General features: G+C 37.6%; 1 protein-coding gene across 20 annotated transcripts in view; it reads left to right on the top strand.

Moving 5' to 3' along the window:
- The window catches only part of KMT2C (lysine methyltransferase 2C), a 194,437-nt gene that overhangs the window by 125,587 nt on the left and 54,145 nt on the right, over window positions 1-14,705 (top strand). For 16 of the 20 annotated variants that reach the window (XM_061474341.1, XM_061474354.1, XM_061474344.1 and 13 more), the window contains 7 exons: window positions 1,289-1,390; window positions 1,566-1,670; window positions 2,609-2,790; window positions 3,540-3,704; window positions 4,306-4,415; window positions 9,911-9,976; window positions 11,472-11,684. In XM_061474341.1, the coding sequence (XP_061330325.1) occupies window positions 1,289-1,390; window positions 1,566-1,670; window positions 2,609-2,790; window positions 3,540-3,704; window positions 4,306-4,415; window positions 9,911-9,976; window positions 11,472-11,684 (943 nt within the window). The remainder of the gene's footprint in view (window positions 1-1,288; window positions 1,391-1,565; window positions 1,671-2,608; window positions 2,791-3,539; window positions 3,705-4,305; window positions 4,416-9,910; window positions 9,977-11,471; window positions 11,685-14,705) is intronic. The other 4 variants (XM_061474359.1, XM_061474358.1, XM_061474352.1 and 1 more) reach the window with 3 other exon arrangements.

Below are 14,705 nucleotides of genomic sequence, written 5' to 3'. Positions count from 1 at the left end.
TTCTTCAGTGAGCCCTGATAGATCATGATTCACCATAATTAAAGCTTCCTTGATTCTTTAATAAAAGATTATATCAGTGTGGCTGCAAGTTCTCTGTTGTGGTTAGTTGTCAGATATTCTTTAGGACAGTACACAGCTTCCCTCCAGAAACCTTTGAGAAAATGGTTTTGCTGTCTCCCATACAGCGCTGAAGTGATTCTGAGCAAGCCGTTGCTCACTTCAGTTGATAGTTAAACTGTTTCATACTTGAAGTCTTTTTAAAACTCTTAAATCTTACACAAGTCTTGGTTTGCTCCTCATAAGAAGAAAGATTTTGGTATGAAAAACCGTTTGAAATCTGGAGTGCAAAAAGTTCATAGGTTTTTTCCTCCTATGGACTTGATGTCTTTGAACATTCTGTTCAGTTTGATTATCAGTCAGCCCTGCAGATTTTGGAAGGCATCCTGTTCCTCATGTTCAAAAAAGGACTTATTTGTTTTTATGTCTTTAAAGTAATTCTCACCCTCTCTTTGTAGCCACTTTTTTGTCTTCATATACAATCTGAGTTTACACAGCACTGTGCTACTTTTTGCTTCCTGTATAATTTCTTGGAATACTCTGGTATTTGTGATCTTAGAAAGGAGCAAATGTCTCTGTTGTTGTTCCCTTTTAAAGCTTTGGATGGTCAAGATTCATAAGCAAATATGTAATTTTAAACATATAAGATGAATTCCACTCAGGCTAGTCTTAGGTACCTTAGTGAATTGGAGGCATTTATATCATTAGTTTGATGTTACAAAGCGCAAACTTGTGCTTCAAGAGAAGCTGAGTTTTCTAAAACACATTCTTAAAATTTTTTGTAACTGAACAAAGGATACTGAGTTAGGTAAATCGCTATAAAATCAAAATGAACATCACTCACCACAATTTCCTATAGAAATTTGAACCTTTTACCTGCGAAGTAAGTGGCAACTTCAGAGTTGCAGAGCAGAGATGCGGCTCTTCCATTTCCATTTTAAAGTGCAGTGGGGTAGTGTGTAAGGGTGGACAAAGGAGAGGAAGAGAATGTGTCTGTAAAACTGAAATGAATGATGATGCTTGTACTGATGTGAAAATGTGAATTAATGTAGTAATTTCTGGTGGTGGTAGGTTTTTTATGAAAGTTCATACTGTATGAATAAATACCTGCAAAGCTGGTATTCTTGGGTACTACTAAAAAGGTGAAATATTTAGAGAATGCTTCATCTTGTCTTCTGTCTCAGAATAAGTGATGTGCTTGCAGTTCATGTTCTGTGTTTTTTTTTAATAGGTCACAACTATGGATATTTCATCTAACAAAGATGAGGAAGAAAACTCGATGCATAATACAGTCGTCCTCTTCTCCAACAGTGACAAGTTCACTCTCCATCAGGTTAGGATAATAGTCACTATGTTTTCGTTTTGTTTCTCTGCTTTTAATTAGAAAACAGTAAATGAATGTCCTTTTTAGGAGTTTAAGTTGTACAGCAAGCTAGTTGGATTTTACAGTGTTTCCAGAATTTACTGTCTGGCATGTGTTGAAAGTCAGCTCTTCTCTCTTATTTCAGGATATGTGTGTGGTTTGTGGGAGTTTTGGCCAAGGTGCTGAGGGCAGGTTGCTTGCATGTTCTCAGTGTGGTCAGTGTTACCATCCATACTGTGTCAGTATTAAGGTGAGTTACATAAAAAAATTTCTTGGTTATACTGTTTTCATGTTGTACTTTAATAGCACTATGGTGCCTTTGGTTTTATGGTAATTAAGGAAGTCATTAACTTGTTAGATATTCATCAGCTAATGTGACCATTATTTATATGCAACTTGTGAAAGACTTTAATTAAATGTCATTTTATAGTATGCATTGACTCAAGAGAAATTAACCTTTTTGTAATTTTGCAACCATAAATAGCACTGATTATCCAGCAGTTGGTTAAAATAACAGTTTGAGATATAAGCTTAAAACCTAAATACAAGCAGAATTAAAAACAAGGGAAAAAATTACACTGCATCTTCATTTACTAGGGACATAAGGTTTAGTTGATTCAATTTGTCTGTTGGCTGTCAGAATTGACAGCAGTTGGAGTGGTTAATTAATACATTTTGCATTCATTAGCCTAAGAGAGAATGTGTGAAAATTAAATTTGAATGGTATGAGATGACTTAGCAAGCACATAATAAGCTATTTATTGCAATATATACAGTATACACTCTTTATCATGTGAGCACATCTATGCAAAAGATGGCTTTACTACCTAGCTAAAAAAAGCAGCCTTGCATTCTTCTTCATCCCTTCAGGACCAGTTACTCCCATAAAGAGTAAACTATCCTACACATAGAGCCAATGCAGTATATATTCTTTATCATGCTAGTTTATCCAAAGAAGTTGTCTTCTGGAACAGTATCAGATGTCATTAATTACAATTTCTTTCTCTTTAATCCGTTCCCATTTATTGAAGCTTCAGGAAGTCTAATTAGCAATTGCTAAACAGCTACTTGTGGTGTGGATAGTGTGCACAGAAGAGCATCCTGTGCTTCACTAGCCAAACCTTAATTTATACAACGATCACACTTCATAGAGTAGTTTTCAAATAATCTTCACCTTGCCATTTGCAGATTACTAAAGTGGTGCTTAGCAAAGGTTGGAGGTGCCTGGAGTGCACAGTGTGTGAAGCCTGTGGGAAAGCAACAGATCCAGGAAGACTGCTTCTCTGTGATGACTGCGACATCAGCTACCACACATACTGCTTAGATCCACCCCTGCAGACAGTTCCAAAGGGCGGCTGGAAGTGCAAATGGTGTGTTTGTGTCTGGGGTCAGAAATACTGACTGCTGGCCTCTTTTTTTCCTTTTGTCACTTTGTATTTGCATTGTCAATTAACTGTAATAATGTTTTAATTGTATTTAAGTCAGGTGTGTTAAAAAAAGCAAACAAAATACTTTTGAATTGTTTCATCCAGTTAGCAATGTAATAGACAAACTCTTATCTCTTAATACTGCTTCTTCATGCCAAAACCCAATTAAGAAGAGGAGGACAAAACTTTTCTTTTGACACTCTTAGCCAAAAATAAAATACCCCTTTTCCATTCATTGGAATGTTCATTTGAGTGCTTAGTTGGAAAAATGAATGGGTGCTTCACCAAATTTTTCTTAAAATAAAACCCTCTGAAAACCATTTGTTTTACTAGGGTGGAACACAGACATCTCACATAGTTAAGTCTCCATATATCAAAGTGAATGACAACTGGAAGCAGGAAGTCCTTTGACCTGTTGAGCTGTTACAAGCACCCGACTACCTAGTTTTGCAGATTGAAGGGAATTCTTACTGAGGAACATTTTTAAAAGTATAAAAAATGTTGGTAATGTTCAAAATCCAAATAATACCATTTTCATTCAGTTCAAATAGTTTGATCTGAAACGAATCCCCCCTTCCCCTGTGGTTCATGATCTAAAACTTAATTACTCAATTCGAAGTAGGAGGGTTTTAAAGCCACAAAATAATCTTCCTATGCACTGAAAGTAATAGGTCATTTTGTCTGTTCTGCAGGTGTGTTTGGTGCAGACACTGTGGAGCAACTTCACCAGGTTTAAGATGTGAATGGCAAAATAATTACACACAGTGTGCTCCCTGCGCAAGTTTGTCTACCTGCCCAATCTGCTATCGCACTTACAGGGATGAAGAACTTATAATTCAGTGTAGACAATGTGATCGGTAAGGATTTCTAATATTGTACCGTTTTTTCCCATGTAAGTCTTATTTTAATTTTTTTCCCCTAATGTGAAAGTGTAAAGATGGAGGGAATGGTCTTGTGGTAAAGACCACTGGATTGAGTCTCAGAAGTCTTGTAGTAGTTCATTCCAAGTTGTACCACAGACTTAAGTATACAACTCTGGGTGAATTAATTAATCATTCTGTGTTTCATCTTCCCCCTCTGTAAAATTACAACTAATTTACCTCACAGGATGATTGTTGTGAGGCTAAATCTAGATTACATTGTATCAAGTAAGTAGTTAAAATTATTGCAATATAGGGAGAAAATTATGATACTTAGACATGCTTCCCGGATGTCGTTTTATAAATAGTTCCTTCCTGTGAAGGGAAATAGATAACCTGGTACTGTATGTACAGTGTTTGATATACACCACATTAGGGGAATACTGTATATGGGTAACCCGATTCATCATTTCTCTCTGAAAAGAATTTAAACAAAATTAATATTTCACATTTACTTGGACCATATACTGATATTTTGGTCTCCTAAAACACCACATACTTCCTTTAAATTGTATTTTTTCCCCCACTTAATTTCTAGATGGATGCATGCAATCTGTCAGAACTTAAACACAGAGGAGGAAGTGGAAAACATAGCTGATATGGGTTTTGACTGTACCATTTGTAGGCCATACATACCAACAACGAACGGTAAGAAGACAATGGAAACCAATGGCAGGATTGCACACTGCAACAAATAGGTTTGGGAATGTGTTACAGTTTGTCGCTCTGGTGGAGATTTGGCTCATGGTGGAGGGAAGACTTTTCATGTTTCATTTAAGGGCCCCTCTGGAAGTGTCCTCAGCTCTTGCGCACCCTCTAGTGATTGGTTGCAAGGCCAAATAAAACGTAGTGGGGGATTCTGGGTAGATGTATTGAAGATAATTCGGGTAAACAACTAAAAGCCTTTGGTTCTGAAAGGGTAAAAGGCATCTAATTTTGTCAAGTGGAAAAAAGCCCAGTTCTCTAAAGAATCTGAAAATCAGTTCTAAGCAGAGAAACCTGTATTTTGATATTCAGAAGCTGTCTGAATCGGCAGTAGCTGTAACAACAGTCCATACAAACGTTTTTCCCCCTCCTTCCTCCCATTTTATTGATGCCACTTGCTCAGCTCTGCCGGTACTTAAGACCAGTACTTCCCTCCCTAGCTGCAGTCTTTAAAAGAATTCGCCATAATTTCCTCCATAGGAATTGCCACTTTCTTATTAGTTGAAATGTATAGTTCTTTCTGATGAACTTTGCTCTTCTGTGCTCATGCTATCAATGAATATATGTATATACACGCCTTGTTAGTCTGTGTTACAGTTCTGTAGCAGTGGTACTTCAGGAGCTGAGGTTACTGCAGTTTTTAATCACAGCTATAGCATCTGGTTTTGTTGATACTGGTTATTGTGAGTGGCCTGCCGACACTTAGGTTGGTCTACATGATTTGCGGGTTTACTACAGGGGTGGTATTCCGGGTCTGTTTTCTCTGCATGTCATCTCATGGGATTTTTTTATTCAGACTGCTATTTTAATTGAACATTGACACCTATACCCGTTTTTTAGCGTCGTAGCATGTTAAAGTGTTCGCATTAACACTTTACTTTCATTACTCATGACAATATAAGGAGGAGGGTACAAGAACTAAGCAAATATTTCAGGGAATATTTGTATCTACCAAGAAGATGCCAGTAAGATTTGCTTTCCTGATCAGGATTGAAGATACTATAAGGCATGTGTTCAAGAGGTTTGCCAAGAAAAGTTCCTTAGAGTCCATTTACACTAGCTCATTGTCATACCAGCATGGCAGTAATTGGAACTTACTAACATGGCCTTGGAGTTTATGTGCTCCCTTGTCAACTACACATGGTTGTGGAACACTTCCAAGTATCCCACTTTTATCACTATTAAAAAAAACAATTTATGTATTTCTACAAGTTTCTTCATTTTTGAGATCGGCTTTCGCAAATTCAGAAAGAGGCTTTGTAAGTGGGAAAAAGAAGAAACTTGCAGATATAACACAGATTTCTGTTTACTTTGATAATAAGCTCTGAACTCTTAAAAAGGTCCAAGTAAGAAATATTCTCTCTTCCTTTCTCTTTCAAGCTGGCAGAGCTACCTTTTAGAGATAATTAAAGCTTGTAGAATGTGAGATGGAAAAATTTCGCAAGATGGTATCAGAGATGTTTCACTTCCAGGCATAATTGGTCCCTGAGCTAGTCCTTCCTGTGTTGTTTAGGTTTGTCTTCTGAAGAATATGAACCAGTCCTACAATACTTGTTAGGGAGCTCCCAAGCTTTCTTTTCAGGGTTTTTCTTTTTTCCACCTTTTTTTATGACAAGTTTCTCTGCTTATTCTTTCATGTTTTGACTCTGTATATATTATGCCTCTTTAACGTGTACGTTTGAACAGTTGCATGTGTGGATGTCATTTGGTGCATGTTCACAGAAATACTTGCATGTACTTTTATGTGAAATATTTCAGTCTTTTCGTTAATTCTTCTACAACTCCTTTGAGAATTTTCTGTATTCTTTGTTTCAAAGTGAAAGCAATCAGCATTTGATAAACTTAGAGAAACTAAACAAATGTTAGTTAACAGTAGAAAACTGTTAAAATGCACCATGTTGTGGGATTCTTACTGGGAGAGTTCTTGCTCTTTCCATTGGATATATCACAGATGTGTTGCAAGTATTATTACAAGCTTTTTAACTGCTTTATTTCTAGAAAAAGCAAGAGCCCCTTACCCTAGTAAGCTACCAAATGTTGCAGGTGTACTGTTGGTAAAGAGTAAATTTTCCTAGTGTGTAGGCATTGAGAAAGAGCTTCCATTTTTCTTGCTTCAGAAAATGGAAATTTTTACATTCGTAAGAGCTCTTCCCTATCTCATCATGTCTGATAATCTTACAAAGTTATCTTCTTCACGAAACGGAAATAAAAGATAAATAGGTGTGTTTTTTTCTTCTTGAATATACATAATATCAAAAGTCATAATGTGGTAAGATTTGCTCCAAAGTAATATACCATAAAACCTTCATTACTAGATTATTTTGAAATAATCAACTCTGCTCAGCGTTTCATCAGGTTCCTTTTACTCTGGTCTCAAGCTATAACGTATGTTCCCCAGCATATTTGCTGTGCCTATTTAAATTTATTTCTAATTTAGATTGCTTGAGTAGTATTGTGGCTGGGTACGAGCAGCTGCTCAGTGTAGCAGCAGCTTTTTCTCTGTGTTGTAATTCCTGCACGTTCAGAAAAGGTATATCTCTCATCTACAAGCAACTACTCCTAAACAAGCAATTCTCCACCATATACCCATCACTTCTGCTTTTCTGTCTTTTGCCCTTGTATGTCATATGCCCCATCTGCAGTTTTCATTCCTTCCTTGCTTACTTCCATCCTCTCTCCCTCCACATACTCCAGCATCCTCCTCTGTCAGTGTTGTTTCTTTTTCTCAGCAGGAAGCAAAGGGACCATCTCTGCCCGGTTTTCTTTAGTTACAGTTGATCTGGTAACAGTTTCTGGTACCTGCCTGTGTGCCTGCATTCCTCTTGTGGCTCATGTAAGCATGCCCTCAGAGGCAGTGAGGACTTCATATCACTTACTACTTCAGAGACGCTCAGTAGTGCTAGTGGTACACATATTATGGCTGGGAGCCTCAGTTGTACAACTTTTATGAATTAAATTTTTTTTCATTCTGAAACTTAATTCAATGTAGTTTACAAATAAAGAATACAAAAGTGGCATAACACGATATTTTAAAGAATTTAACTTTTGATTTTGTTTTATTATTTGACACATTTATTTTGTCAGCTCCCACATTGTTGTAAGTTACTGTATCTACAAAGAAATCCCTGGGTCATGCATACAGTTATGCAGTCATTGAATAGTGCTCTGTTATTGTAGTATTTTTACATAAACCATTTCATTCTGTCCCTTATGCTGATTTAATTTCTTCCTAGAATTGTTCTTTTCTATTACAGCCTTACAATTGGCAGTCCCCTTTCTTTTTTGAAACGATGATTCTTCTCATCGTATTGTATTCTGTGCAGTTTGTTTTGAGCTGAGGCTACTGAATGTTGTGCAATATTCAGCATGTTTAAACCCTTTTGCAAATAAGCATAATAATTTTAGTTAACTTTCAGCTTAGTGCCTGAGAAAGCACTCTTTTTTGTTTGCTGCTTTTTGTTCCCCCTTGAACTGTCTTTCTCTAACAGTACTGTATTTCTCTGTTACTCATTTTATTGATTTTAATCCCTAGTCTGCGCTCTACTTAGCTCCTTTTCTGGAAGTCTGTTTGATATTGTCTTCAAATACTGTTTGTTTTGTGCAGCATTTGTGAGTTGGTCTCTTAAGGCCTCACCTCTGTCACTGTCAGCTTGTTTATTTGACTATTTCAACTCTATTCCATCTCCAAAGCTAAAATTGTTCACAATCTGACCTGGACCAGAAGAACACTCCCTGTTGTTTGACTTCAAAATCAGGATTTCAAATTCCCTTTCACAGCGGTCTTTCTAAATTTTTTGTTTACCTTAGGTTCCAGTTCCATAATTGCTATCTCTGCCTTAAAACATCTTATAACCAATTAAATGAACAGATGATGTCTTATTCCACTTTGAGTATTTCTTACAGTCTGCCTTTTTTCTGTTGTTTCAGTTCAGTGCTGCTGAGTATCTTCCATCCTGCAGCTTGTCCCATATTTTTTGTTTCCTTCCAACTTAGTGCTTCTTTCAAAATCTAATTTCCAGTTTTATTTTCTTCCTTGTCTATTCCTTCCACTCTTGTGTATCAGTTTTTCAGTAATTCTCATGGGCTGCTTTCATTTAGTTGTTGCATGGAATCTTGGTTTTCTGTAGGTTATATCATACACTTTAGTTACACTTTACATAAAACTTTTAAGGGACTATATTTTTTGAAGACAGACTTTTACTGTCCTTATTTCTGTTTATATGCTTAGAATGCATCATACCCATTATTGTATTTAGCAAAGAATTTAAGTGTTACTTTGAAATTTTTGAGCTTATCCTAGTCTTGCCCCTTACTCTGTACTGTGTGTGAGATGGTCAGCAGCAGTATGCATGTGGTGGTCTGATATGTCAAAGAAGCCTTAAACCTCCGACATGTGCTTTGCCTCAGTGGTCTCATCTTGTGTACAGATGCAAAATAAATACTCCAGATATTTTTCTGAGTCTTAAATTCACCATAGATAAGATTTCTAGGAAGAAAAAAAAAGAAAAATCTGTAGATAAGCTTGCCTAGTAGTGCTAACTGTGCCAAACTAACAGGTTTTCTGATGCTACTTCTCAGTGTTTGTGAGATAGAAGCTTCTAATTTTCACTTTACTTACTCTGTCTACATAATCTCTGTAAAGTCACTACTAACATTAAAAGTCTAGTCTGCACATCACAGGTTAGTGAAGCGTGATTACGGTTACTGTAATTAAGGCAGATGGGAAGAACGTTTCTACCCACAGCAACAGTAGTGTAATTTTATAGGACATTTTGATCATTTTTTGTTCAGTCTCACTCTTGCAGTGCTTCCCTGAAGCTGTAGTTTTTTAAATTGAGTTTCTGCTGTTCCATGTATTGATATTCTTTTCTTGAATAAGAATTACCCTGTCTAACTTCAACAAATCATACATCATCTGTTCTCAGATGTATCACCCATCTCATGTGTTGTATAAGAAACACAACAGCATAGACATAGCTAGAATATTGTGTATGAAGCTGTTGGAGGGTGCCTGCCCCTCCTTGGGGGAATCAGCAGTTGATATACAATTTACAAATCCCTCCCATTTTTTAATACTTAGGTGAGCAAAACCTGGACATCATTACTGTAGAGGTTACTTTCCAATCCAGTAGATCCAGTGTATTCATTTGCCAGTAGAAGGAGATCATTTACCATTGAGTTCAGTGCCATTCCAGTGCCATTCTTGGCTCTAGGCAGTTGGAGAACTTCAGTTTCTATCAGGCTTGTTTTGAAGTCACAGCTTCTGTGACACCAAAAAGCACTTTATTTTAAAGGTGCTAGTAAATGTGAACAGCAGTATAGATTAGGGAGTTCAGTGGAACTGTTTGAAGGAAAATTAACTTCAGTTTAAAATCAGTTTCAGTTTAAATCAAGTCACCATTTTTAAAAGTTGAAATTATTTTCCTTATTTTTTTCAGTGCCTTCTTTGGACTGTTGTGATTCATCAGGTGGAGCTCAGATTATTTCAAAATCAAAAGAACTAGGTAAAGAATGTAAATGCTTAACTTTTGATCATTTAGCGTATTTCAAGGGTATATTTTTACATGAGACAAAAAATCCTTTTTCTGTGATTTTATAACACACAACATTAACTATCCTTCAGTTACTGCTGCATGCTTTTCGTTTTTTTCCCTCATTCTCTCTTCTTTCCTCTCTTTTGCCTGCCATACTGCACTGTAATAATTACTTTTAATTATGCTTTGATTCTGCAGACTTACCTTAATACTAGCAAACTTGCCTTAATATTAGCAGTGATGACACAGTGGGGCTGAGTCAAGCATGTACACAAATGCTTACAGGCACAAGCTGTAGGAGGGCAAAGCTTTTCTGTACCTGTCTGGTTTGTGCTAGCAATTTATAATCTTGACGAGCCTGGTCAGAAGTCACTTTTCATAATGAATAGGACCCAACAGCTTCCATCATGTCAGGACATCTTCCATAATGTTGGAATTTTTTTCCATTTGGCACCACACAAATGTACTTCTGAGAGAAGGTTCTCCCCTCAGATCTTTCACTTAAAAAAGAGGATGTGATTTGTATTTATTTATTTATTTTTATTTATTTATTTTTTTTTAAAGCAAACACTCCTTCCAACATAAGAAAACAGTAATCCGGGAAGAATTGTGTTCAGAACCAGCTGTGTTTTGAGGTGTTAAATATTGCATAAGAAAATATTTCTGGTTAAAGAAAACAAATGTTGTGATGTTTATATGTTTTCAAAAACTGCATTACCAAATCAGTATTTAATTGGCTCCGAAGAGCAGAAGCATCATTTCAGCCTCTTCATTACTGGGTAATTCCCTGAAAGTTCCCAAACCTCCACTTGCAGGGTGGCAGCACAGGTGACATCGCCCTTCTACATGGTGAATTAAGGAATGCTAGAGTTTATCGGCAGACTCAGTTGTCATGTAGCAGCTTGGGGAGGAAGCAGTCTTGCAGGTCTTGGGAAACTCAGATTCTACCCATGATTTCCAGTTGGATCTTGAGCAGCTCACTTGATATAACTTGTTTTTTGTCTGCCTGTAAAATAGGGCTAATAACTTGCCTGAGTTACCAAGAGTTCTGGGAGGGTTAAGGTCATTAATAAGATGAAGGTAAAGTGCTGAGATGAGGGCCTTGGCTGATAAGCAGCAGGGACCCAAAGTAAGACTTGCACAGTTTTCTGTGAGTGCCAGGGATACATAAATACCTTGCAAGGCACCAGTTTCCAATAATCAAAGTGTTCTTTCTAGTGAGTCCTTGATCTAAGCTGTTTTGTAGCAATATAATGGATTGTTGCTGGATTTGACACCAGGCTCTAAATTATAAAGCTGTAAGTGTAATGTGTAAGACAGTATCAGATATCTCTTGTTTTATTTCACTCATTAATCACCTCCATAGATGTGGATTATTAACTCTTAAAAGTTACTATTCCTAAAAATCTAAGACTTGTAAATTAAAGAGTTTTATATTGCTGTTATGATTCATTCAACTTTATAGACCCACCGAAGACATACACCCAGGATGGAGTCTGCTTGACAGAGTCCGGCATGTCTCAGTTACAGAGCCTAACTGTTACAGTACCAAGAAGAAAACGGACGAAACCAAAGCTTAAACTGAAGATTATAAATCAGAACAGTGTGGCTGTGCTTCAGACCCCCCCAGATGCCCAGTCAGAACACTCAAGAGATGGGGAGATGGATGACAGTAGAGGTAGCAGTCTACTTTTGGCATGTCTTGTATCTTGGGGTATTGCAGTACATGTGTGTATTGCAAATGTCCCTGGGAGATGTTATTATACTGATACTTGTATGTTCTGTACAGAATGCCTTATGGTAATTACTTGAACAATAGTAATGAGTCGTTGTTGTCCATTTGTTGATCTGTTTATGGGTCATCCATCTCAGAGGAAACTCATCTTTCCACAGCTGGCAACACTGGAAAAACGAGTTGCCTTTTTGTCCAGTCCTTGCGTTACTTGTGCACTCATTGAGTACAAGTGTATTTTGAGACTCAAATTTAGGGCAGATGCTGTTTCAAAGTCATAATGTTGACTCAGCAAAGCAGCCTCTGAATCACTGTAAAGCTGGTGTTTAAAGCAAAGGGGAAACTGGAGAGAAAAGCTTTTTGACCCTGTGTTTCTTTTCTCTGGAAGAGTTAAGGCGGACTGACCTATGAGTCCAAGTGAAAAAAGTAATTTTCTTGTATTTCTGTAGAGGAAATGAACATTTTGTTTGTCCTCATCTCCAGAGTAGAATTAAAACAGAATTTGAGTTTTGAAGTTTTGGGTGTTGTTCTGATTCAAGTAGGCAATGCTGTATGTAGGGTCCATACGGAAGGGTTTCAGATTCCAGGATGGGATATCCATGTAGTACGGAGGGAGAGGAAGATTAAACAGTGTTTTTGAGGCCTCCAGGGCTGATGAGAGACAAAGGGATCTGGGCTAATGCTTGCCTACCCAAACACGTCTGTGCATGAAGCCCTTGGGAGAGCTTCTTCTGACGCAGGCCTAGACATGAAGCAAAGATTCATGTGTCCAAGGGCTGCTAGTACTTGTCTTACCTGCTTCCCTCACAGCTGAGGAAGTACAGCAGCCCCAGCCAGAGGAGACCAAAGGTGCGAGATGAGAGTGGGAAAAGCACATACAAGCAACCAGCCCTGCTCTTCAAATCCTCACTCTTCAACACTAGAAACAGCAGCCAGCATACTATTCTTCTGTCCTCTTTGCCCTGCTCTGGCTGTACATCCTGATAAGTGTTGGTAGAATAGGTGTTAATCTGTGGCCTGGGGAAAGGTTTACTTAAATAGCAGGTGTGAGAGTCATTACATTAGCCATGCAGGTGTCTGTTAGAAGAAAAACAGAGGAATACAGGCACCCCACAATCTAAACTGCTTTCTGTTGCCTCATTGTTAATCAGATTAAATTTCATAAGAAGCTTTTTTTAGATACGGAAAGTGTACTTGACATAACTGGGTAGTTTAACCATCAGTGCAGTTTCAGTGTTAACTTGTTGATACAAGTATTGTTCCCTTGTTGGATTAGCACATTCTTACTGTCTGCTGTTGACTAGAGGTATATTTTTTTATAACGGCTTCCCTTCATTTGTTTATTACCTTTGAAACAGTTAACTCGGTACTTTTCTTTCATCTTCAGTACTCACAGGGTTTGGTACATTAGTATTACACTGACTTTTAGACTTCATCTCATACTTTCATATGAGATGAAGCATCATCAACAACCATCAGGTGGGTTGGTGAAAGCAAAAAAACATTTGATTGTGTTTGAAGGCATCACTTCCCTTGTTCTTTGTAGTGGTTAATCATCCCTACTTTTACAAACATTCTTGTTTTCTATATAACTTTGTCTAACTTCGGTACCTGCTCTTTGGCTTTTATAGGTATCCCTTTTCAATTAGGTAACAAGATAAATGTTATAGCAGAGTATGAAAAAGAGAGCCAAAGCTTCCAGTGACTTTAATTTCAGTTCTGATAACCTTTTGTTGCCTTTTTGAGAGTCATAACATGTTCATATATGTCACAGTAACAGTGCAGCATGTATGTGGTAGATTGGCTGGATTTCCAGTGAGCTCTACATGTGCTCCACAGAGTGGATCGGTGCCTGTTCTCTGAATGACTGAAATTTTTGTATGAGCATCAGGATGAATAAAGCTGCACCACGGCTTTGGTTGGAGCAACATAGTGTAGTAATTCCAGGCAAACAGGAGTAACCCTTACTTAGTCTCTGAAGTTCCAGGTGGAAAAAAAGGCTGTATCTGAGAAAATTGAGCTTGTGGTGATTTTGTTACCATCTCATCTATAGGCTTTTTCATCAAGTGTTCCACAATTTGAAGTCCACTTGAAAGTTCATCTTGCTTGACAGTTTCAGCTTTGGTAGACTTAATGTAGCTCTACTGCTAGTATTTGTAGAGCTATGCATTATAAGTAAATGGGAAGGACCACTGTGGGATTGAGCATTTGGTATACTGTTTTGTATAGCAGGACACATTAGCACTTAAGCAGATTTCTCTTCTGCCAGAAGTGGACATGTTGTGAAGAGGGCTCACTCATGCTCTTAAGGGGAGGGAGGAATTGGCTGTGGTGGTCACTGGGGCCTGCCTTGGCCAAACCTCCAGCTTTGCTGGTAGAATGCAGAGAATTCTTCATCGGTGGGAAAGTCTAGTCTGTGCTCCTGCCTGTGGAAGAGCAAAGTTTTCAATTCTGGCACACCAGAAGTGCTAGGAAATAGTTCAGCTCTGTCTAACACTATTTCTCCCTCTTACAACTGTGTGTGGATTTAGTCCATGTAGGAATATACACCTAAATCCAAAGCAGGGAATCTGTATATTTAACATATCAAGATGAAAGTTCTTTATTGTATTGACATTTTGGGGATCTCAGAAACAGAATTAACTCCCTCTGTCTTCAACACCAAAGGCTTTTTAATGCCATTGTACTTTACATCTGCTTCTGCCCTGCTTTCACACAGAATATAAACTCTAACTCAAAATTACAGTCTTCATCTTCAAGGCTGAGTAATTGCTTTGGGCTGAATTTTCTATTATGTAAGTCAAGTTCCTCTTCATAGATAAGTCTGCTTTCAGTCAGTCACACAGCTTCAAGTCAAGAACCCTCTAAACTAAAAGTCATTAAACATTGCCTTCCAAGTGCAGGCTGCAGACAAATCTGTCTTCTCATTAAAAAAAAAAAAAAAGCCCTGACAAATCAAACTTAAGA

This window comes from Pezoporus flaviventris, unplaced genomic scaffold, assembly GCF_033815535.1.
Source record: "Pezoporus flaviventris isolate CSIRO_AGI_PZ_B2104156 unplaced genomic scaffold, CSIRO_AGI_Pfla_v1 ptg000079l, whole genome shotgun sequence".
NCBI classification, from domain to species: Eukaryota; Metazoa; Chordata; class Aves; order Psittaciformes; family Psittacidae; genus Pezoporus; species Pezoporus flaviventris.
The sequence above is the reverse complement of the archived record's forward strand: the minus strand, read 5'-3'. Positions and strand labels throughout refer to the sequence as shown.